This window comes from Candoia aspera, chromosome 8, assembly GCF_035149785.1.
Source record: "Candoia aspera isolate rCanAsp1 chromosome 8, rCanAsp1.hap2, whole genome shotgun sequence".
In the NCBI taxonomy this organism is placed as follows: domain Eukaryota; kingdom Metazoa; phylum Chordata; class Lepidosauria; order Squamata; family Boidae; genus Candoia; species Candoia aspera.
The window spans coordinates 27,060,277-27,086,660 of NC_086160.1; the positions used below are offsets into that span (position 1 = coordinate 27,060,277).

At 37.9% G+C, this 26,384-nt stretch overlaps 1 protein-coding gene across 3 annotated transcripts in view; it reads left to right on the plus strand.

Annotated features, from left to right (window-relative positions):
• The window catches only part of ASB5 (ankyrin repeat and SOCS box containing 5), a 31,418-nt gene extending 6,314 nt beyond the window's left edge, over positions 1–25,104 (plus strand). The window contains exons 1-7 of one of the 3 annotated variants that reach the window (XM_063310107.1): positions 5,476–5,782; positions 13,142–13,221; positions 16,595–16,702; positions 17,627–17,777; positions 17,871–18,005; positions 22,609–22,800; positions 23,280–25,104. In XM_063310107.1, the coding sequence (XP_063166177.1) occupies positions 5,659–5,782; positions 13,142–13,221; positions 16,595–16,702; positions 17,627–17,777; positions 17,871–18,005; positions 22,609–22,800; positions 23,280–23,407 (918 nt within the window). In that variant the 5' untranslated portion in view covers positions 5,476–5,658 and the 3' untranslated portion in view covers positions 23,408–25,104. Of the gene's footprint in view, positions 1–5,475; positions 5,783–10,847; positions 11,162–13,141; positions 13,222–16,594; positions 16,703–17,626; positions 17,778–17,870; positions 18,006–22,608; positions 22,801–23,279 lie in introns of those variants that run through there. The other 2 variants (XM_063310108.1, XM_063310106.1) reach the window with 2 other exon arrangements.
• The last annotated feature ends 1,280 nt before the right edge of the window (positions 25,105–26,384 follow it).

Genomic DNA, 26,384 nt, shown 5'->3' on the forward strand with positions numbered 1-26,384 from the left:
CTTGAAAGCCCTTAGAGGCCTCTATCCAAATCACCTCAGAGAGTACCTTCTTCTACACAATCACCACCACTCATTAACACCTTTTGGGGAGATCTGCTTATAGTTGCTGTTTCAGCTTCTTTGACTTCTCTACCAAAATAAGAGGTCTAAGATCTTTGGTGACCTTTAATAAGATCCTAAAGTTATGTTACTTTGACTAATCTCTTAATTATGGGGGTGAACATGACAGAAAATATATTGTCAGAGGGGCCATCAGAACCCAGTGATTTCATCAAAATTGCAAAATGAGTGTTATGATGCAAGCTCCTCTGCTTTCATATGCATGTGACATCATAAGACATGTACAAAAGGGGTGGAGCTTGCAAAACCATTTCCATCATTCCCCACAGAACCCTTTCAAACCATTTTAAGTGGCTGCAGTTTGGTAGAAACAAAAACTCAAACCTTCTGGTTGTGCTAGTTTCAGACAAAACAGAATCTAGAGAGATCTCAGACTGATTGTATGGGATGAGCACAGCAAGGCTGGTCATGTTGAAATTCTTTCTTCTCCTGTGCATGACTCTGGCCATCGCCCACTTTTCAAACACTTCTGTTTATTTTAGTTTTAGCATTGATTTGTTTTCCTTTCTCCAGATACCAGACACTGTTTTATGACTTGAATTTACTTGAATTTAACATCTGATAATTTTTGTTATGGGTAGGAAAATATTGTCTGGATCCTAGAGTGATCTACTAAAATAGTAGAATAGAACTAGACTTTATTTCTTGGAGGTAAGCCTATCTTGTATTCCTGCTGCACAGGAATCAGGACTACAAAAAATGTCAGGTCCTGCTTATTATTTTAAAAAATTGGCAGGTATAAGGACATGAAGTTCCAACAGTACTTGTGCAGTCTGAAATTCAAGTCATGCCCAAGTTTACTATGTTAGCTAGCTAGTGATTCCTTGGGGGGGGGGGCGTGTTCTGTTCCTTTTTTAATTTATTTACAGTGTTTTGTTCATGTATTGTTTTAGAATGCAGGCAGGAAATACAAGTAAGCTCTAAACTCTGGCCAAGCTTTTCCCAACATGGTAACTCCATATCAAGAAAAGTAAATGAACAGAGGAGATATGCCAGAAAAGACTGGGAAATTCAGACTAATTGTAGAGTCTGTTATGGAAGGAAAAAATGTTTACCTTTCTTCCTTTAATTTTTTTTAAAATGAATGTCTTAGAGGAAAGGAAACTTAAAAGGTCTGCCTTAAATCTAGATCTTTTGTCACAGGGACTTAGAAATATTAAAATATTGAAGTGTTCTGATAAAGAATTAAGTTTGTCCTCCCTACCATTTTTCCCCTTTATGGTCATTCCCAGTTATCTGGCCCTTCAGCTCTAGAAATATGTAGCAGTCCATATTTTTAGGTATGTTATCTGAAGAACTTGGCTGCATTCATACAGTTATGGGTAATAAATGTTTTCATAGTACACTGTTTAATAATTGCAACTGATAATGTCACTCAACAACAGTTGTTTGGAGAAGGAAAATAGTACAACATGTTTTCTCAATTCACATTCCAGAAGGATCAGAGTTCTATTAATAAAAAAAACAATAGAGACTCGCCCTAGCTTTCTAGGTACAATAAGCTTTGGTGGCCATGAAAGGAATGCAACATATACTATTCAACTCAATTCATGTAATACTAAGGATTCAACATACTATTTTTCTCAAACTATGATGAACTTTTGAGCCACTAAACTATATGCATGCTAAATTATGTATGTGAATCAAGTGCCTAAGAAATGTGTTTTGCTACATTGTCTGGATTACCACCTCATCCTTTGAATGTGGGCTTGTTTTCTTGATTTTATTATTGTATCATTTATTTGTTGCATTTACATGCCAGCTTTCCCCCAAGAGTCCAAAATGTGCATATTGTACTACCCCTCCAGTTTTGTTCTCATTTCACAGTTTAATCCTGTGAAATAAATTAGGCTGCAAGATACTGATTGGCTCAAATCATCCAGGGAGCTTTATTTGTAGAACCATCACATTGCACTACACAATATTACATCAAGAGCTCAAACCTATGGACAAAGTAATTAAATACTTTGTACCTTCAAAAGCTTAATACATACTCCCTCAGCTGCAATAGTTACATGTGAGTGCCCTTGTCTTTCCTTTGCTGTTACCCATTGTAAGCTTGACTTCCATTGCATGTACTGCATGCACAAACGAGGCCTTTGAATAGTGCAGTGTGTAGGACTCTCGCCTCTGAAGGACATTCTAGAACAGTGTTTCCCAACCTTGGCAGCCTTTAGATGTGTAGACTTCATTTCCCAGAATTCTCATCAATAGCCAAGCTGGCTGTGGAATTCTGGGATTTGAAGTTGACACACCTGGAAATTGCCAAGATTGGAAACAATGCTCTAAAAGCTGAGAGAACCCTCATGAAACCTGGTAACACTAAAAGTAGCATTCAGCATTTGGGAGTAGAGCCTTAGACTCAGGGCAAAGCTAAAGAAATGTTTTAGATTGTATGTTCATCAGCACAGAACTATTCTGTATGTTTACAAGTCTTTTCCTTGTAAATATAATACACTCTTCCAAAATACACAAATCATTCTTCAATAATCCAGACTGAAGTATAAAACAGAAACTCAAAGTATATTACTGTCGGAAATCTACATAGCATGCTTGTCATAGCAGTTATATTTAAATCTGATAGGAAACTAGCTTTGTCAGGCATTACTGTTACCCAATATTCATCCCTTAGCAAATCCGTTAGGCCAGTGTTTCTCAACCTTGACAACTTTAAGATGTGTGGACTTCAACTTCCAGAATTCCCTAGCCAGCATGTCCACACATCTTAAAGTTGCCAAGGAAAAGGAAGTGGGTGCCACTCTATTGGCACTCCTAAGAACCTGCAGTTTTGGGGTCCTCTTCCATCTTAGTTATTTCCTTTCTCATTATGATAAGATTAACAACTAGCAGCACTGGAGTTACAGCATTAGAATTATAGCCAGCTGTTGTATGTTTTACCTAACCTTGAGAATTCATACAGGAGCATTTTTGCTTTTGTTTTTTCTCCCTAGTTCTGTTTTCCTTTTTGTTGTTGTCTCTCTTAAGATTTTAAATCTGTTTGTAATAGCCATCTCTACCTAGGCAAGTCTCTAGAGGTTCCTATTATATCAGAACACACCCAAATGACTGTATCCTAGTATGTTCTACCTCTAGGAAGGAAGCCCAAGAGATATAGTTGGCTGTATAGCTTGAGAAAACCCAACTCCCTGTTCCTCCCCTCCTCCCCAAAGTAAAACAGTCAGGAAAGAGAAGCTTGCTGGATATTTCTCTTGAGTCTTTCTGGGAACAACATGTTGGTGGGAAGAAAAACAAGGCCCTCTCCAAGATGGAGTGGTTGAATACATTCAACCTATCCAGGCTTCCATCTGTAGTAAGTAACCATTCAGAAAGTGTGTTAATTTAGGTTAGGTAATTTTGGATATGCACAAAGCCTCCTCTGATTCATTTCACAGCTATTTTTCCAAGAATGAAGCTAAGTCTCCATTCTTGAGGGAGTTTTCCATAGTCCCTTTATTTACACTGCTGTTGAACTCCAAACCCTTTTCTGTAAATCCAACACCCATCTGTATTTTTTTCTGCTGCTGTATGTTTTCTAATAAAGCAAATAAAATTTTAAATACACTGTTTTGGTGCCAGTTTTTGTCTTGGCGTTTTTAATGAGGTAAGATGATTTTAAACAGACAATTTCTATGCCAGGTTGTGACCAGGAGGGTATCGTCTGGCCACATATATCAAATGTCCTAGACCTCCCCTGTTGAGTTTAGGTTTTTCTCTTTCCATTTTTTATATAACAGAAAGAAGAAGGCATTTTCCATCTTTTATACTTCCTGCTACCTCTCTGGTTTGAGTGGAGGCAGAGAAGGTGGTGCAATGAAAACCAGTGAAAACAATCATAGCTGTACTAATAGAGAATATCTGTAGCTTAGGGTTGAACTGTGGAGTCCTTGGTGCTCTCAGCAAACAACCAAGCTCAGAAAGCACCAAGGACTCCACAATCATAGCTGTATTACCCCAGGCTGTCCTGGTTGCATGGGACTGGTCTGGTGGTAAATGAGATCCTTACACTTGTCTATTAATTTGTAACTGCTTTAGAACTAAGTGTGCAACATAAATGCTTTAAATAAACAAGCAGTTCATCTCAAGCCATACATACAATGCAGTTGCATGCCACATATTATAAAAATAAGCATTAAGGGTATATTAGAACAGTGGGGAGAAGGTAGGTTGGAATTTACTAGTAGATCTCTGAGTTATTTGAATTAGATTACTTATTATTTCTGACTCCTGGTTGTTCTAAATATAGGAAATAGGCTTCACCCCTGTATGCTGTAATGAAAAGTGCTTGCATGAAAACTAGAAGGGAGTGTTTATGTGAAACAGCTACAAGCATATTCTGGTATGGAAAATTCCTAGGGTATGATGCACTTCAGAGGTGCCATATTCCTTAATTTTAAGCATATGTCTGCTTTTCTTTCCAAAACACTGTCTTGACCTTGGCTCTGGCTGATGGATTGTAGAAAAAAAATGAATTTAACACCTTGAAGTCTGTCTACCTGTTCTAAGAACATTTATTCATTTTCGGTATGGTGAACAATAGGTTTTTAGACTTACTTTCAAAAGACAATTCTCTCACAAAGAGTATCATTCTGTAACACACACATAGCTCTGTGGATTGCTAAGCCATACAAGGTGGAGAGCAGGCAAATAGCGACTGGCTGGTTTAGGCAAGTAGAGCATGTCAGTCAAGCAGCCCAGTTTCTGAAGCTTCCCCTCCTCATTATTGCTCTCTTCCTTCACTCTCACCCAAAGTCAATCAGTGGAGCAGTCAACCAGGCATTCACCACTACTCCACTGAGAAATGAGAGAATTCAGGATTGTGGCATAGAAATCAATGCAGTTAATTTGAATTAGTCTCTTCTAATGTTAGCATTACAAATATACATATATCCTTCAAGTCCGTCTGACCATCCTGGATAAGCATATGTTTTAAAATGTATTTTAGATGGGTGGAAAATCAGACAATGACGAGAAAATCTACATGCCGGTAGTTTCCAGCTAGTTGGCAACAGTACTAGTAGCAACTTAAAGGAACAGCAGCAACTGCTTCAGAGAAAGGATAATGGATCCATGTTTCTCAGCTTACAAATGTGTACATATACATACCATCTTCCATATGCTGTGTACAAACATGTATTTAGATGGGATGTAATCCCATCTTTTGAAAGGATATTTGGGATGTGATAGGTTTTTATTAGTGTCATCACAGGACAAAGTTTCTAGCACAGCTTTGAATAAAAATCCAAGAGTGTCTTCCATTTAAATAATGTAAATGACCCAAGTCACAGCTAAGCTGATTCTTTCTTACTTTATAAATAGAACATGCCGATGCAATCTTTTCTTTCTCTCACTCTAGCTGCCTGTTCTGTTAGTAAATGTTGCTGAATGGGTTTAACTGAAGTGACCGTTCTACAGGAAGCTATTCTGTAACAAGTACAGCCAGAATGTCAGGGAAGAAAGAAATGAGTTAGCAGATTATGAATGTTCTGCAGAGAATAGCGTTTATGACACAGAGGCCTTGGCAGGAGTTTGAAAAAAAAAATGTCCACAGATGCTGTTGCTGAGAGGAGCAGCATTAAACAGAATCTCTCAAAGAGAAACCGAGAATGCACAGAGGAGCGTACTGTGAAACGGAAAGCTAACTGGGGTATTCTCACCAGTCAAGGTTGGTAAACTTATTGTTTCAGTAGCTCATAGGGTACTGGCATTTGCTGTCATGCTCACTTTTTGATAAGACTCAGTTGGCACAGTTTCTTAAAGTAAAATTTTGATGTAAATATGGATTTACAGTATATTGTATGTGTGGACATGTGCTTGTGAATTTTTTTAAACAGTATTTAAAAACAAGCTATGTACATTTTGTATGAGATGTTTTTGCAATATGCAAAATGTGTATGTGTGCATACGTATGTGTTTATGTATGTATGTGTGTATGTTTGTAATATAATATAGCTAAGCAAAAGCCAGTGTTGCTAAATATCAAGGATTATTTACAGGGGGAGGGGGGAGAATGCTTGTATGTGAATACAATTATAGTAATAAATATTACTATAATAATACATATCCATGTGCAAACGAACAAGAACAACTACAGGTAAATATAATTGCAGAAATGAGTTAATATGTAATGTACATATTTGTCTTCAAAAACACTGTAACATACATGAAGGACCAGCAAATCCTTTTAAAAATAAATATTGCATTCTTACTGCTTTTATATTTACCAACAAAAACAAATCTATAAGCTCCACCTGCTTCTATCTGACAATCCAACTGATTTGATTTTAGTGGTATTCTGAAATTCTGTAATCATTATCTAAATATAAAGATTCATTTATTATAGACTTTGTTCCATTTTGGATTCAAACCAGATATGATGTTAATCATATATCTGAATGATTAATGGCATTAATATGGATATTTCTTTCCATCCAAAAATAGTTAGAGTTGCACAAATTCACCTGGAATCTCACTGAACTCAAATGATATTACTTCTTAATTGCTAATTATTGATAGCATTATAATTTATTCATGTCATTTACTGATAGCATTGTAATTTATTGATAGCAATGTAACTGTCATTTGATAGCATTGTAATTGATAGCACTGTAATTTATGTCATTCATTGATAGCATTGTAATTTATTCATGTCTCAGATAAAAGTTGTTTTTAATATTTTACATTATCACTGTATTCATGATTAAGAGGGTGTATAAAACATATTTTCATTTTAATACTACATATTATATAGTATTAATACTATATATTCATTCACTTCAGTAAGTTGAAGGAGGAAATAAAAGCTGTTGTTCAAGAATATAATGAGATTTGGAGCTGAATAAACTGAATAATAAGGTAACACTGATTTTTCCTTCAATCATAGTTTAAAGGTTGGAGACAAGCTGAATGCACAGATTCTTCCTCCACTCCCTCCAATATTAAACCATGATTACAAAATACAATTTGATCCCAAGCTGCAATCTTTGTGTTGGAGGGATTACTCAAACCATAGGCGGCCAGCTGAGGATCTTGGCCATGTACAGTACTGTCCAACCTACTGCCCAGCAGAATCTCTTCCTGAGCTCCCAGATCTTGTCTCTGGGCTGGTGTTGGAGTCTCCATTACTACTAGAGTTGGGAAGCTTTCAACCTCCATGCCCCAAGGGAAGCACCTGGGAAAGCTTAGGAGTTAAGTCATGGCATCCACAGGCATGTCAAAGTAATCACTGGCCCAATGCACACAGATGGATATGATGCTAGACCTCATAATTACTTCAGAGTAGTTGATGTGTAATCTGAAGATGGAGAACATTATTCTGAGACCTTTGCCAGTCAGATCACTTCCAACCTGAGTTGACATTTATCATCTTCCAGGACTTAAATGGGAGGCTGGGACAATTAAGATGGTCTGCCCTAGTCCAGCAGAAGACAGGGCCTGGAGGCTGCATCCTCACTGGCTGTCTCCTCTTTTGGGATAATTTAACCCTGAAGTGAGAATAGTCCCCAGTCTTATAGTATGGCCTTCAGAGAATGGAAGGGCTGGCTTTTCTGGAAGGCCTTTGTAGGAGCTTGAGCAAGATCTATGTCAATATGGGGATATAATTTATTATTCTTTAAGGTTGTATTTGTTTTTATGCAAATCTTGGGGTACACCATGGTTTTCTGAGTAGCTCCAAGAGATGAAGCACCAGAAGTGATGTCTGGAGCACCACTGTAGAAAGACAAAGAGTGAATCCAACTGAACACAAGTAAGAGCCCATATTTGGGCCTAGATCATGGGGATAAGGGCAGTGAAATGTCTTTATTTCTCCACCCTTGTTGCATTCTTCAATAACTGTCCAGGGGCCATGTTTAGGGTGATCCATTCCCTGCTGGGGGAAGATGGGCCTCAGGATCTTCTACAGGACTGCAGTGAGGAGCATTCACACCATTTGGCAGATAAAGTCAATTGGATTCACTTGGAGTTGGAGTTGGAGTTGGACTTTGACTTTGACTAGGCAAATCCAAATGAGTTGCCTGGGATACAGTCTTGTGATGTTATCCAGACTCAATTTGATTCTGTGACTCGTGATGAAGCAGACAAGCTTCCAACTGTAAGTTCAGCCACCTGTTTGTTAGATCCTGGCCCAGGAGGTGGCCAGTGGGTGGGTCCATGTGATGGTATTGGTTTCTTTCAGGGAGAGGATAGTCCCCCTGGCTTTCAAGGAGGTGGTGGTGTGCCCCCTTCTCAGGACGCCATCACCAGAACCTCCATTATCTAGACAGCTGTTGTCCAGTTTCCAACCTTCCCTCTGTAGGGAAGGTTGTAAAGAAGGTGGTCGGGTAACAGTTGCAGAGGACCTTGAAGGAAAGTGATTATCTGGACCACTCCAGGAGTTGGGAGCAGGGTGTACTATGTTGCAGTGGTTTGCCTCCTTCCTTAGTGGTTGCTCCCAATGTTGAAAGAAGGGAGAGATCACACCTGCAGCCACTCACTTGTGGGGTGTCTTACAATTCAACCCTCACCCCTCCTGCTTAATATCTGTATGAAATTGCTGGATGAGGTCATCCATCAGAATGTGGGTGATATCCCAAATGTGCATCTCAACCCTGGGCTGTGCAGGTGAAGATGTCAATGTACTGACCCAGTATCTGGAAGCTGTTCAGGTCTGGATCAGTCTTGATAAGGCTGTTCAGGGTTGGCTCAATCCTGACAAAACTGAGTGGCTGTGGCTATTTGCTGCCCCCCACCCCCACATTGGGGACATTTTTACCATTAATCTTGGATCAGTTGACACTTCCATATTCAAGACTGGTGTGCAACTTGGGGGACTTCCTGGACTTGCAGCCACTGCTCAAAGGTTTGGTGGCAGCTGTGCCCAGGCGGGCCTTTGCACAGGTTCATCTTGTGTGCCATTTGCACCCTTTCCTTGACTGACAGGCCCTTCAGACAGTCATTCATGCCCTGGTCACCTCATGTTGGACTATTGCAATGCATGCTATATGGGGCTTCCCTTAAAGACCATCTGGAAGCCACAGCTGGTTCAAAATGGAGCAGCGTGTCCAGTAACAGGCAGTTGTTGTTATGCCCATGCATCATGACTGCTATGTGAGCTGCTTTGGTTGCCAGTTAGCTTCTGGGTACAGTTCAAGGTGCTGGTTGTCACTTATAAAGTCCTTTGTGGCAAAGGACCTGATTATCTGAGGGACCACCTGTCTCCAGTTGTTTCTGCATGCCCAGTTCATTCAAGCAGAGTCGATGTGCTCTAGGGCCCCTCAATTAAATGTTGTCATCTTGGGAGACCAAGGAAGCATGCCTTGTTTGTCACAGCCCCAACCTCTGGAATAGCATCCCCTGTATGGCTCCAACTCTCCAAGTGTTCTAGAAGTCCCTTAAGGCCTGGCTCTGCTCCCAGGTCTGGGGTTAGGGTGTTGTGCAGCCCCTGTCACATTTTTCTAATGTTACTGTTATAGTCTTGTCTAAGATTATCCTTCAGTGTTGGAAAGACAGTTCAGCCCCAAAATGTATAAGCTTGAATCACTGATACATATTTGCTTTATATTTCTGACCTGGCTCTCTGTCAGCATAATAGAAAGGTTGATCAGTATTATTTCATGTAGTCAAGATGTATTTAAACATTAATGTGAATGATTTCCTGTATGTTTAAAATGTTACCTCAGTAGGGGTGGGGGTCTTTTCCTGAGTGTTTTTGTAATGTTCTCCTCTTTTCTCACATATTCAAGCAATAAAATAAAAGAAACTGGATGATTACATAATAACATTCTGAAAGAGCATCAGAAAATAATAGCTCCATCACGTCCATAATGTTTTCCTTCTGCTGTTGCAGAACTTCACAAGGAAGTCAGAGCTATTATTTTGCAGTGCTGTAGCCTAGGTGTATGCTGGAATATGCTGGAATTAAGTCGTAATCACTGAATAGTTTTTAATATTCTTCTGGGAAGGAGAACCCTGGAGAATAGAAGCAAGAGTTAGCTGAGAAGTGAGGTTTTACTATGAAAAAACAGACTAAGGATTGTAAGCAGTTTGCCTATTTTCTTAACTAAGTTTTCTCGTTCATGTCAGATCACTTTAAGAATAACGAAAGAAATGAGGAGCTCTATCATGCCTTAAATTTTAAATTGACTTAAAACTCCAGATAAACTTCGCTTTTTGCGGGGGAGGGGAATGCCCTCCTCTCTGCCGTCTTAGACTGGTTATAGGCCACGATTCAGATATTTTACTCAAAAAGGACTATTTAAATATTTCATATATACTTTGCTGGGCATATATTATAATGTAAGTTACCAAGTAGCCATAAATTAGCCTCTGAACCACTCAAAATTATTATCTATGCATGAGTTCAGAAATTATCTCTGAGTCATTTCTTACATAAATATTGGAAGATAACACTTCAGATGATTGTTTTGTGTAACAATAAAAGGGTAAGGTATTTTTCAGAAATACTTTTATACAAACACAGAATATCTGGAAATAAACTGATTACATGTGACCAGTTTAATAGTATATTTTAGAGATGTAGTCTATGACTTCATAACATATTACGAAGTTTAATTACGTATTTAGCTTCTGTAATGACTACCTGTTTTTATTACATTTCTTTTCACAACAGTCCTATAAAATAAACTACTGGTCTTCCTCTTTTAAAGACTGTAAATGAGATTAAGAGATTATTTTGTGCAAAGCTATATAATAATTCACAGCAGATATCTGAACTCAGAGCCAAGTCCAAATCACTATGGTCTAGATCACATAGTTGATTATAAAATGAAATACTGCATATATTTTAAAGTATGCAGTGTTGCAGATAGCATTTCTACTGAGCAATGAGAGCTGAATTACTCTTACACTTGGTCTCGGGATATTTGTTTTCTGCAGTATCTTTACAGGCAAAAGTTCATATTATACTGAGTGCAAGGAGCTCTTTCCAAAAATGGCTGAGGTGTCATTAACAAGAATCAGCTAAAGGGACAGTTTTTCTTATTTAAAATGAGCAGGATTTATAATCACAACTGGCTGGAAATGCCATGGGGAGATGGAGATTTAGGTACTGTATACAATGTTTAAAACGTTCCTTATTCTTGTCTGTTTATTGTAGCTTTTTAACTTTGATCTCTGCAGTATTTACATAACTGTAGCTCCTGTTCCTGGTAAATTAGATACCATATGACTTGGATTGCAGAATCTAAATATAGCCAGTGGTATTTTGTATTTCAGTCTGTGAGAAAAGAATCATAAGGAAATGTTAGACTAAAAAAAATATTAGGGATTTTATTTTCCTCAGACTAACCTTTAATCTTTTTCTCCTTAAATTTAAAGAACTAGACTGAGTTGGAACTTGATTCTCTCTCCATTACGATACAGTGAATGTCATGCTGTGAAAGCTTGATAAGGTCTTCAGTACAAGTACTGTATTAAAAGGCTAATCACAGTAATGTTACTTCTAGGGTACCTATAATTCTGGTACCAATCATGTAAGCTACAATAATTCATTTATTTAATTGACAGGAATCTAGGTCTCTTATTGGACTTTGGCTCAGAAATTTAGAAATCATGAAATTTTCTATATGGGTTTTTAAAATGTTAGAGTACAAAAGAATGCCTTAGATTCTTGTCCTTTCCAATAGACTGTACAAATTAAATGGGGAGAGGGGTGGTGGTGGATGCAGGATGGACATTCCTCTAAGCAGCAACTTACTTAACAGTATTTTCAAATGAACTATACAATCATTTTACAAACACTTTTTCTTTTCAAATGCAAATGTGAACAGACTATTGCAAAGTATAGTAACATGCTATACAAAAGATTGGGAAGAGCCTTTAGCTCTAAGAAGCAGGGAAAGGAGGCATGCAGGGAGTACCTTTGAATTGAGATGTTAACTAGTATATGTGTGCTGTTATTCCATCTATAATAGGGATCCTGCACGTGGTGGATTAGTTCAGTGCAGAGCTTTGGACTCTATCCTGACATTGTGAGGGAAATTAAATGTTGTGGCATTGTAGTAATGACATATGCCACATTTTTCTAAGCGCAGCGTGTACATCTAAAAGGAAGATGGGAGGAAACAAAAGTTAGCAAGGATATGGATCAATATGTTTTGCAAGGGACAAAACGAAAACCAACAGTAAGAAAGACCCTGACTGCAGTATTCTGTTTTTAACAAAATTGGTAGTACCAGTGCAAGCTCAGAATGCCTCAGGGATATTAATCAGCCACTTTATATGCTTGGTACACTTTCCCCAATGCTGCAGCTCTTAAAGCTCATTTGGCAGCAAAACAAATTGGCACAAAAGTGTATTGAATTCTCTGCAGAGGATGGATGAAGGTGGTTGTAAATAGCAACCATACATCTTGGGGTCTGTTGCTCACACAATAATTTGTTGCAAGATATATGTCTTATATTTCATTTTTGGTATAAATAACATGCTGTTCCTTTTACCATAACATGTGGTAAATTTTTGCGCAGCATTAAAATCAAGTATTATGTACACCATCTACATCTAATTTACATCAGAAGAGTCTTATTCAATGCAGTGAATGATTACTGGAAATCTCATATTTATTTTTGGATCTTTCTTTAGCTTTATAGCAATATGTTTTGAATCCATGCACTGAACTGCTTAGTTTGTGCAATATGGTAAGGGCTGAAAGGCACACCAGTATTTTGATATGACAAAAGAAACAGTGGCCATTTCCCTCTGGCCACAGCACTATATGAAGTGAATTCCATTAATTAACTTGCAGCTAACTGAACTTGTAGCTCAGTTCTAATACTTCATTCATATTTAGGTTTACAACTTGAAAGCATTTCCATCTGGATTAACTAAAAAAAAATGTCTACCATAACCATCTTTTTCCATTCACAAGATGGTTCACTGGATATATATACTGAGAGATGAGATTTAGATTTAGTAAGGATAATTGATAGTTAAGTATGTGATAGTTAAGTGTGCTGTTTCTGTCAGTTCTTTTATATTAATGAAAAAATATATGTAATTTAAACTGTGCCATGGTATTGTTCTGTAGGCTCTTGGGCAGATCGCTCACCACTGCATGAAGCAGCAAGCCAAGGGCGCCTTCTTTCTCTCAAAACTTTAATTGCACAGGTAAAAATGTTAAAAACTTAACTGAAATCAAGGCTCATTTCTATCATTGTTTTTACTGCTTTGTTAAATTTGAAAAGGGCATTACATTATTGTTCATTAATTGCTTGGGTTTCTGTGGTTTCTTTAATAGTTTATGCAGGTCAAAAAAATTCACTATAGTATATATGACAGTGATGGTGACATACAGATCAGGATTTGATACATCCCCTCCAAGATCAAGCTTTTAGTGGAGTAATAAATATCCAGGTATAGTGTTACAGGGTTCTGAACTGCTATCCAGGCTCAGATGATAAATTCACCTAATTCACATTATTGGTTAAATCATGTTTAGTGTTAACTGGGCATATGAGCTGTGGTTTGTAGTAGAGATTTGTGTCTACCTCTTTCTGCAACCAGTAACCCAACCACATTTGCAAGGCATCGACAGCCACCATGATTTTTAACTAAACAACCACACACAAAAAAGTACAAGGCTGTAGTTAAAGAAAACTAAACAAGATAGGATACGATTGCAGAATATGGTTGAGGAATACCTTAACCACAATCTGAGTTATAGTCTCAGATTGTGGTTAGTCGAGGACCAAGGCTTCAGCAGCAACTTTCCCCACATCCAGCTGGCTTGCAGATGTGAGGAGGAGTGCAGATCTCATCAGAGTAGATGACACTCTAATATGACTCTGCAGGTTGTACAACCCAGGGCTGTTCGTTCCTCCAATGAATGTGCTTCCTATTTGAATAAAATGGATGAGGAAGGATATGCTAGTTATCCCTTTGCCTTCTACTACTGAATTTTAGTACCCAGTGTCACTGCCCTTCATATATTTGCTGTAGATATTCTGTGCAATTTATGGAGGGTTTTAAATTATGGAGCAGCTTTCCACTGTATTTTTATTTTCCTTATTAAATTTCTATTCCATATCTCTGTATGGGTAAACCTTTAAGGTGACTTAAAAAAAATTCAGCATAGATACCCTGTTGCAAGTCAATTAAAAATATTCTAAGTATGGACTATCATCCTTTCATGTTTAAGCTAGCTTAAAGCCTGAAAAATGCTCATTAGATGGCAGTAAAACACTAGAATTTTCTGTATTTCATTGGGGGGGGTCTCAAAATTTGTAGTGCTGTGACTCCCCTGATGTCATAAATATGTGTAATTATGCCACTAACATCATCATCATCAGTACCTGCTGGCAGAAAAAAAAATTCTCCAATTGTTTTGGGCTTTTTGCATTGCAGCTCTAGGGGTTCCATATGCCAATACCTCCAGCCAGCTGGCTACAGCTGATGGGATCTGCACTCCTCCTCACATCTGCAAGCCAGCTGGATGTGGGGAAACCTGCTGCTGAAGCCTTGGTCCTCAGCAAGCCAACTGGTTTCCAGTGCTGCATCACCTGTCAAGGCTGACCCCTAGAGGTGGTGTACTTCACCTGCTGGATACAAAGGCCACCGAGGTCAGCGTGGCTGGACTTACCCTTCTACTGACTGCAGTTCCCTCCTGCCAAATGTCGGCTTTGGAACTTTGGTCTTTCTTTAAGGACAGACTTCAAAGTGTGGGGAGGGGCAGGCAACTTGAAAAGAAAAAAGGGGATGGAAGGAATGAGAGAAAAGGCTGAAGGAAAGGAGAAGGGGCCCAGGAGGGATGAGGTAGCAATAAAGGATGGGAATGTGCCACTTGCTTTCTTCTGGGGCATTTTGGCTATGAAAATTACTTCTCAGAGTGATCTTTTAAAAAACAGTTACAAAACCAATCAAAAATACTCTCCTAACTTCACAAAAGAGACAAATTTCCAGTCCCCTTTATCATGAAAGTGTGAGAAAATGGATAAAAAAATTGCCATCATAAATTGCCTATATGCAAATGCCTCATTTAAAACAAAGAATTCTTCTGCTGTAACCTTAACTTTACATCGATTAAATATCACTAATCAGAACTCTAGGAGATTGATTAATCGGATTAACTGTTTCCAGCCAAGGCTGAGAGGAGGAAAGTGAACAGGATTCCCCATCTGCCATGGTAGGTCATGTGACGGCTCGTGTCCAAGCCCTGGGGCAGACTGAGGAGCCTGCCGCAGGAGGGCTATGAAGCGATTTTTAAAAACAGGGAATGGATGCACTTTGCCATGGTAGGAAGGGAGCTGTGTTGTGTTGGGGAGTTCTGGGGCACCTCAAGAGCCCTGCAGCTTATATGGCTGGCGCTTCAGTGATGTGGAGACATAGCATGCAGTGGCTCCTGAGTAGGGTGTATCTGCTACAGTTCCTCCCTACATCCATCTGGGATGAGCTGCTTCTCCATGTCAGTCATGTGCCACATGAGACACAAGCTCGTCTCCTACCTTCCCTGGGAGTCAGATCTCTGCAGATGCTGTACTCCTTGCTCAACTGTCTTTCAACCCTCCTGGCCACCCAAACACTTTTAATTCCTTCAGATTTGCTTGTGCTTCCTAGGGGTCATAATCAAGAGTCTGAGAACCCCTGCTGTTATCTCTTAGTTGCTGTGGCTTGGATTCTGGCAACCCAGAACTGGTACCCTTTGGTTCTTTGTATTCAGATATGCCATGATTTATTGAGCAAGCCAGAAATGACACCGTGGCTGAGTTTACATATTGTCCTATGACATAAGGTGGTTTGTTTTTGGCTTAGCACGATCTGTGAACTCAGTGTGATTTGTAAGCCAAGCATCATGAACTGGCATTATGTATGAAATAGATTCTGTTTCTAGAACTTCTAGAAACTAGAAGTGGTTCTCCATGTGGGCCAGGGGTGCATTTCTAGGGGACCATAGTCTTTATACAATACAGTTTAGATTGATAAACAGTGCAGATGGTAAAGTTCCTTGTGTCCAGCTAACAGCAACTATGACGGGGGTTACAGGTAGATGAGCCTCAGAAGGAGGCCATGAATAAAAAAAGATTGAGAACCCTGAACTGAATAATTGGCTTCTCCAATAATCTGTGGTTAAACAAACCATGATGTAGCAGAGCCCAGATAATCTTTTTTGACAAGCAAAGCAATCACGCTCTATGTAATTGATTCTTGATTTGTTTCCACATATTGAAAGACAGAGTTACCTTGAATATCTGTGGATTAAAAACTAGGATGGGACAAAAAACGAACAGTAAGCCAGATAACTGCAAAAAGCAGTAATTGCAATTAGTTGGTGAACAAGCATGGTTTCATACTGTGGTGTACTTAATCAAACCAAACAGTATTCTGAACTATACTATTCTTCATAATTACATTCCTTTTGAATAATTGTTAAATGTGTATGTTACACAAATGTATAAACACTACTTGTTATATAGTTTATATTTCATTAAGAAACTGAACAGTTAGGAGACTGGTTATGATTGCTAGTTTCTTCTTTTGTGCTTAGGGATACAATGTAGATGCTTTGACCATTGATCAAGTGACCCCATTGCATGAGGCATGCCTTGGAGATCACGTAGGATGTGCTAGGATACTTCTTGAAGCCGGAGCAAATGTAAGTGATCACACTGATATCAGTTTAAACTGTGGTTAGAAGATATAAAGAAGTTAGTTCTTCTTAGAAGCATTGATGTAATGTGTATCATTACCTACTTTATTGGAAGGCTAGCTTTTCTTTTTAATCAAAATGACATTTCCCTGTAGTATGTAATTCAGTGTATGTAATCTTCACTTAACTGCATTCTTGGAATGGTTTAAGTGTGGGAAAAAGTGTACATAGGTGTTTGATACAAACTGAGATGAGACAATTAGGCAATGTGTGTTAAAATGTCACGCTGCAAACCCTGGCCTTTTGTACTGCCAAACCACTTTGGACAGAAGTATGTAAGTTGTGTGATTTGCATCATGACTTAGTAATGCACGTTTCATCCTTTGCCTCCCTTACCTGCTGAACCTGATGCCTATAGGTACACAATTTCCATTTTCAGTGCAGGGCATTTACTTACTGATTTAAACAGATTTATATGGCTACCCATCTTGCAAATGTGACTCTGGGAAGCTAACGCCACTCTAAAATAACAAAAACCAGTATTAGCAAAGAATGGAAAAACAACAATGGTCACTGAGGATGAACCCAACAAAACCTCACTATTTGTCTTCCATTAATACTACGTCAAAATAATATGCATGTTATATGATATATATAAATACCTTCTTATTTCCCTCTATACTCATCTTCTATGCTTTTATCCTTCAGATTTGGCAGATTTCCACCATTCTTTGTAACATGTACTATACATTGTTTTCCCAAGAGAATAGCTCTGGTTGCTCCTCTGCAAGCCATACCAGTAGGGAGATTCTCTTGCTATATTCAATGTTTCCACTAACTTAAAATATGACAAAGAGAAGGCTATAAATACAAAGTATGATTTGTAAACATGTATTTTATCCCCACTGATACATCTAATCAATGTTTTAGGTGAATGCCACAACAATTGATGGGATAACATCCTTATTCAATGCCTGTTCAAGAGGAAGTGCATCTTGTGTACAACTTCTGTTGGAATATGGTGCGAAAATTCAGTGGGAGACATGTCTCTTTTCCCCAACTCATGAAGCAGCCAGCAGAGGTAAGCCATCAACTAAGTAGATTACAAAATGAATCAGCCATTTTAAAATGTAAATTCTTGTTTTAGGGATTAATTGCATTATGTTTTCTTCAGGTCACAGTGATTGTCTAGAACTGCTGATTTCTTGGGGCATAGAAGTTGATCAAGAAGTTCCTCACCTAGGAACACCTCTATATGTGGCTTGTTTTTCACAGCAGAAACAATGTGTTCACAAACTTCTGCATTCAGGTAATATATATTGTTTAAAGTATTTTTATTCTGCTTGCTCCTTGAACTGAACCAGTCTTTCACTATACAGAATATATATAGAATATACTTTTATATTTGCTATAAATAAAACCAACAAATGCATTTAATTAGGCTACTTTAGTAGCTCTGCATGGATTTCAGATCAACTAAGAACATTATCCGTAAGTGTAATTTATTCCTGAAAAATAAATTACATCTTCTCATTATCATCATGAGAAGATGATGTAATTATTCTGGAACCCATTAATTATAAACATACAGGAAAGTATTATTTTAACAGTTTCAAATGATATTTGTCATATTAATCCATGTTATATCAACTATACTGTATATTTCAAATTATGTCATTTTTCAATTCACTTATGTATGAAACTCAGCAATCCTCAGATCACTATCCACATTATATCTAAAAAAATAAAGTCAGTGAGGTCCCTTGTTTTAAAGACCCATACTTTTATAACTCAATCCTTGTTAATGTAGTATCATTTTTCTTTAACTCTGACATATTCAGAATTTATAAATAAATATGCATGATTGTGTCTGTTCATTCTGGGTGGGATTGCTATACCTCTGAAAGATCAGCTCAGGCTATACATTGACTGGCTGACTACCTTTATATTTTGTTTCTACAACGAAGAAGCAAAGACTTCCTTAAGTTCAGTTCCTGGTGACTGCAAGGACATGCCCAATAACTTTCTTAGCAACAATTTTGAAGTGATTTGTCATTACATTTTTTCAGGATGTTTTCTTGACTTAGTATACACCCCTGGGAATTTGTAGTGATCTCCCATCTAAATATCAGGTCTGATCCTGTTTAGTTTTTTTCAGGATTAACCAAGTTATATAAATGCTGCCACCTGCTGTGATAAATAAATTATCAAGGCAAAAACCAAAACAAACATAAGAGTTAAAAATAAATTAGGGGCAAAAGCTTTCATAACTTAAGAAGGCTCCAGGCAAAGGTTAACAGAACAGTCATAAATCAAGTCCACTTACAATTGTATTTGCTTGTAAAGCTGTAAATTAGGCTGCAGCCTTTGAGTTGCAAGGAGTCAGGCAGCAGCAGAGGTATCTAAGTCAATCTATATCCAACAGTCATCAGGTTCAAGATGACCAGTTATCAAATCCTCATAACCAAAGAATCCACATAGTCAGGAACTGCACAAGTATTTTCAAAGTAGGATTATCACCAAGAAATCTCCCTATTGAGGGGTCTTAAAAATTCATGGCTCCCTATTCCCCATCCAGAAGAAGCTGAAGCTAAGCAATCTTGATTTATTGGGGTGAGATTCTACAAAGCTTCATTCCCATCAGGAGTCTTCTCCTGTAAATGACCATTTCTTCACCTTGCTGGTTTCTGGGTCTCTGTATGTACTTGGGGGCTGGAGCACCTTGCCCCCAATTTCAGGCCAGAGTCCTTTGTAACAGGACTGGGCACAGGATGATACCATAACTTATGTTTCAGTGTTGATACTTGGTCTTGGTTCCTTAGTGTTACCAAATTCATCAGCTTGGTGCTCTTTGGAAGAAGATTATGGGTCCTACTAGGTCCTGACAAAAACAAAGAAAATGAAAAAGGAAAGTATACATGCATACAGATATGAATATATGTGATCTTAAGAAGAAATACTGTACAAACAGCCATATTCAGTATTTTGATCCAGAACATTATTTATACAAAGCTAATATATTAGAAAAAGCATTGTTAACAATTATGACCAATTTTGAATACATTTATCATTTATTGTTACTTTTTGAACAATCTTTGTTGTTGTTGTTTTTTCAGTTACAATAATCTTTATAAGGCCACCCAACTCAAACAATGTGACTCTGAGCAATGTACAACAGAAAAACAAACAATAAACCAAAAGAACCAAATAACGTAACATATATAAAAGGGTAAAATGCAAAGTATAAAATGATGATCAAACACAATAATAAAAACAACCAAAAGGGGACTCTGATCAACTGGACCCAAATGTCTGGGGAAAAAGCCAGGTCTTAACTGGTTTTCTCAAGGCGAGCAGAGTTGGGGCCTGTCATACTTTGTGAGAGACTGTTTCACATCACATGGCAGCCACTGAAAAGGCATGCTTCCTAAGTCCCATAAAGTGCCAAAGTTTAAAAGAAGGAACCTGGAGCATGCCCTCTCTATGGGAGTATGTGGGATGGGCAGATATTCTTGGGAGAAGGTGGTCTTGCAAGTATCCTAGTCCTATACCATGAGGAGCTTTAAAGGTGATAACCAGCATCCTGAATCACACCTGGAAGCCTACTGGGAGCCAGTGCAGTTCACGGAGTAGCAGTATTACATGGGCATAACAAGCTGTGCCCATAACTACCCAGCTGCTGCATTCTGAACCACCTGAAGCTAAATACCATGGATCCAATAAAAGATATATTTTAAGAAACCTAGTGGCTAACAGTGAGAGCCAGGTTGGTGTAGTGGTTAAAGGCAATGGGTTAGAAACTGGGAGAACACTAGTTCTAGTCCTACCTTAGGCATGAAGCCACCTAGGTGACTTTGGGCCAGTTATTCCCTCAGCCCTAGAAAGAAGGCAATGGTAAACCACATCCTAAAACATTGTCAAGAAAATTGCATAGACATATCCATGTAGTTTCCAAGAATCAAGGCTGACTTGAAGGCACATATGTGTGTTTGTGTGCTTGTATGCATGTATAATAATAGAAATTAAACTGACTCCTTACATTAACATTCTGAGTGAGTAAATTTGTATGATACCAAATCTAGTCAGAATCCTGATGGCTTACAGAATAATTAAAATCTTCTTAGTATAACAATAACAATATAAAACAATAAAATGTGCCCAGTAAGGATGTAAACAATTGTAAACATTCTCAGAGTAAAATTAAACACAGCAGCAGTCTCACAATAATATACAAAATAGCATTTCACTATTAAAGGCCTTCTGGAAAAGCTCATTCTTCACTGCTTTCTGGAAGGCCATCACTGTGGGGGGGCTACTTTAATATCTAAAAGGGATCTGTACTACCATGTTGCTGCCTATAAGATCACTGGGACATTTCCCAAGTGTCTCTTAGAATCCATCTGGATCCATAAAGCATTTGGGTTGTACCATCGTAACCAATCCATTCACTCCACAGGAGTCCAGATTGACAATCTTATTTGGACAACATGATCTAACTTCAGCAAAGGGCTAAGTCAAATGCCCTCCATATTCCTGTTAATGTTCCAGAAGTCCCTCAAGACCTGGTTATGTTACCAGGCTTGGGGGTCCCAGGGAACCAATAACATCTTAAGAATGGCTGCATTATTGATATGTTCACTCTCTTCATGCCTGTGGTTCTTATATTTTACTTTTTAATATATTTTAATTTTTATAATGATTGTTTTATATTTTTTATCATGATTGTATTTATATAATTGTTATTTTATCTGATTGTTATACGCCGCCCAGAGTCATTTCTTGTGAGATGGGCGTCTCTATAAATTTGATAAACAAACAAACATTCAGCTCAAACAGACCCAAGATTATCTGGGAAAGCCCATGGTTGCCATGAGAATCCAAGTTGTTCCAGCCCTAGCCCCTGGGGCATGGAGGATTACATTCCTCAACACCAAAAGGTAAAAGGACTTCAACACCCACCTTGAGCCCATATACAAACAGGATCCCCATCTTGTTACTGTTATCCAGCTTAACATACAGGCACTCACACACAAAAATCTCAAGGGCAGGCCCTGATCACAGGCAAAGTGTTGGCATATCTCCAAGAGCTACCTTCAGCCAACCAGTTCTGGACCAGGTACTTTCTTTATACACCAAATCATGGATGAACAAGGTCTTATTACAGTCAGACCTGTTATTTACTATCAGCAGCAAGAAGCTAAAGTTATCAGTGATCTGATCATCATGACCACAGGGCCAAAAGCAGGGGCTGCCACCTACCTGCCTCCCCTGACATATCTTCCTCAACCCACCATTGCTGTGGTTTCCTACCTCCATTAATGTGGAATTCACCCCTAAATGGTTACCAGATTTCTCAAACCTCCTCTCACCACTGCACATGCACACACTCCACACATTCACCATTTGGGAAGGCAGCATTTAAAACATATTTTAAAATGCTAGGTAGGTTAGTCTAGTCTAGTCTAGTCTGATCTGATCTATACCTAGACTCTTGGAGGGACTAGCTTTCCTGTTATGAAACTGTATGACTGTTAATATCTATAGGAGAGGCCCTATAGAAGAAGCCCCCACTTCCCGAGGCTCATTTCTCTGTCAAACAGGAGAGGGTTTTCTCCTGCATTGTTCCCAGGATGTTTAATGTACTATCTGAGTTGTGCAAAGCTCTCCATGCTTCCTGCTTTAGAAAAACAACCAAGATACATCTATTTTACTGGGCTTTTACTTGTTAATTAGTTTTACTGTTATTTCCAAAGTTATATTAGCTGCCTTTAGTACTCACTGGCATGGAAAGGTAGAATATAAATAAAGTGTTAACAAGCCTTTATTTCTGAGAAACAAAAATTAGATACTGGTGTCTAACTATTAAAATATTCTTAGGTTAATGTAAAATGCATTCTATTATAAATCTGTAGGTGCAAATGTACAAAAAGGAAAGTTTTTGGAAACTCCACTGCATGCAGCTGCAAGGCTATCTAATACAGAAATAATAAACATGCTTCTTGAGTTTGGAGCGGACATAAATGCCAAAAATACAGAGTTTGAACGACCAGTAGATGTCGCTGTTTCAAGCAGCTTGGGGGAAAAAATACTGCTACTGCATGAAGGTAAAGTTTGTATTTCCTCTTCCTCTGTTGCTGTTTGGTTTTGGATGGCTGCATCAATCCCAAGCTTCTTTTTCTCTTTCTCAGCGCTGAGGAAGCACATATATTCGATTTAGAATGACGGGAGAGGAATTTTCCATCCTCCTCCTGTCTGACTATAGCAGATTGCAAACCTAACTTTTTCCTAAGGAAACTGTTATTTTCTCTTCCCTAAATCTGTATTTTCTTCCCCAAGTCATTTCAAGATGTCTTGCTGAACTTTGCAAACATTCCTTGATTTTTCCTACAGAAAACATGTATATGTACTACATATTTATTACATGTATGTCAGTAAAAATGGCAGACACATACAAGAAATCAAATATATTCAACTGAAATGTCTGTTTGGATATATCAGAAAAATATATAATATAATAAAAACAAAATGTAAGTTCTTCAGGATACTGAATTTCCACTTAATTTTATTTTTTATTCACTTGCAGTGACGCCGTGTTCCCTTTGCCAGCTGTGCCGACTACGAATCCGAAATTATATAGGAAGGTCTAGATTGCATCTTGTACCACAACTTCAGCTGCCAAAAATCTTGAAAAACTTCTTACAGTACCGATAAAATAGTGATTAGTTCTTCAAAACCTGAAGAAGTATTTTACAATATGCGTCACATGAAGAATTGATAGGATAGGGGACAGCCTAAACAAACACACCTGCACATTAAAATCATGCTGCAATGTAATTTGGGATTCCTTGAAGTACTGCTATAATTAAATATAAAATGTACTCATATTTTATAGAGCTGCACGAATCCTTTGAAAAAGGTGTTCTGGAAGGCAAGGGAATATGTACAAAGACCCTCTTTTTGAATTATTAAAGCAACCAGATGTTTAGCAAGAAGCTGCACCCAGCTATTTCCACTGATGAGGTGGCTGTACATGCACATGTATGCAGACAGAGCCAGGAGCAACTTTTCATGCAGCTACCTTAGAAAAAGATGGGCTTTGTACACTCCTCCACATGTTCCAAAGCATCTCTTTTGAAGGACTTACACAGCCCTAACATTCTGAAAGTGTGCTATATTTTACAATGTAGTGTTTACTGATTAATCACACCATTTAAATTTTACTTTTGTTCAGTCTTTCTGGGAGACTGTACTTTGCACTGCGAATGGTAAATTCTTGCAGGAATTCTGATCTCTTTTCTTCAGCGCAGCATTTTCTTAAAACTACTGGAGAAAGAGAACTGGGATTTCACATAAATTAATGCTTCCAATCCTTTCATATTTATTCTCTGCATAAAATTCCACAACCTGCAATCAGAGTCACAAGGAGCTTCCCAAGGTTTGGATGTAGTTCCAGACTAAGTTTTTTCCAAAATGCAACTGAAAAGGGAGGCTATCAAGCACAATAGGTTCAGGAGATGATCATATGAATTTCATTTAATAATTTAATTGCAATTAAAGATAAATTTAAATTAAATAATCTAATTCAGTTTTTGTCCTAGGTGTGCCCATTTTATACTATATACCCTCCAGTATGACATTTGGCCTAAAAAAGATTGTTACTCCTATTCTGTAAGAATTAGCTTAGCTGGAAAAGATTCAGCTCACTTGCATTTGTAAACCAAGAACATCCAGCCATAAGTAATAGCTTTATCTATTTAAATACTGGTGCTCCCGCAGAAGCTATTTTATTCTATGTTCCTACTGCTGTTGAAAGAATGGGATATTAACTGCCTTTTAGTGGATTCTTGGTTTTTTAAGAACTAGAATTGAAAGATCCCACCGTTTATTTCTCTCTTCAAAAATTTTATGAAATGCTATGTAAGTAACTGTGTAGCTAGAAGGGATACAGGAGAATGTTTTGAAAGTCTAGATCTTGTAAGTTTTGCATAAAATCCATTGTTTAGTTTAATTATTGTTTCACTGTTACATTCTGAGTAAAGATGAATGTGTGTGTCCGTGTGTGTGTGTTAAGATGTTAAGTACATATTCTTTCTCTCTATCTCTAAAACTGATATACATATATAAAACTTGAAAGACAGTTAAACAAATAAGTGTCATATTTTTTTTCATACATCTCCTGCTTACGTACTTTATGAAGACCTGCTATTGTGAATTTACTTGTTTTTGTGTGGTCAACCACCCTCTAACTGTCCTGGCACCACCCAGGAAATTTCAGGACAAAGCAGGGACTTAATCATTCCTGCTTCAACCACTACATAAGAGCACCATAAATGTTTGCATAGGTGATTATTTTTCTTCAAAATGCACAGAAATTACAGATGAGTACTTATAAGAATAAAAGATTAAATAAAAAGTACAAACCAGATTTGATGCCACTGGACCTCAATAGTGACAGTAATTCTTATACACACACACACACACACACACACACATATACATACACACATATACACACAGACACACAGACATACATACATATACACAGACATACACACATGTGTGTATATGGACTGGGGCTTTAGTTGTATTATGACTCATTCCAAGGAAGCTTTCTCACTTGGTATAATTATGGAGTTGAAACTGAACATTTAGATTATCAAGTCCAAGCCATTGCTCACAGCAGGAATTCAAATTAAAGCAGACCGCCAATGGAAGAGTATCTAACCTCCATTTGAATACATCCAGCGAAGGGGATGTGAGCTCACTACTTCTATGAGCAGCTGTTCCACTGTCAAAGTGTTTTTACTGACTTTTGTAACTTTCAATTGGAATCTGCTTTCCTGTAACTTAAACTCATCATTCTGTGCTCTGGAACAAGAGAGAACAGATCTTGACTTTCAATGTGACATCTTTTCAGGTGTTTGAAGAGTGCTATCATATCCCCCTCAGTCATCTTTTTCCAAGGCTAAATGTTTACAGCCATTTCCATGTCTCTTCATAGGTTTTAGTTTCTATTTAACCCCCTCTAAATTTGTTGCAATTTTTCTGAATTATTTTTGAAGTGTAGTGCCAGAACTGGATACCTTATTCAGGATGGGGTCTGACCAATGCAAAACAGAGTGGAAAAGTTACTTCCCACTATTTAGAAATTATATTTCAATTGATTCATACTAAAATTATATTTGCTTTTTAATGGCCGCTTCCCACTGTTGGCCAGTATTCAGTTTACTATTCCAAAATCTTTTCACAATTATTACCACCAGGCCAGATGTATCCCATATTATACCTCTACATTTGATTTATGTTTCCCATGTGAAGAGCTTTGTATTTGTCTCTGTTTAGTTCTGTTACCTGCAGCCCATTATTACTCCCTGTCAAGATCATTTTGAGTTGGATTTCTGTCTAATAAGGTATTAACTATCCCACTCATTTTTGTGTCATCTGCAGATAAAAGCATCCCTCTCCAAATCATTAATGAAAATATTGAACAGTAGAAGATCCAGGATTGAACCTTATACCATCCCATTTAACAGCTCTCTCTAGTTTGATGAGGAACTACTGATGAATACACTTGGATTACATATTTTGAGCCAGCCCACACCATCCAGCCCACACTTTGTCATATATTTTATTTAAGACAAAATGGATTATGACCATTGCATTCCCACAGTGTATTAAGGAAGTCAGC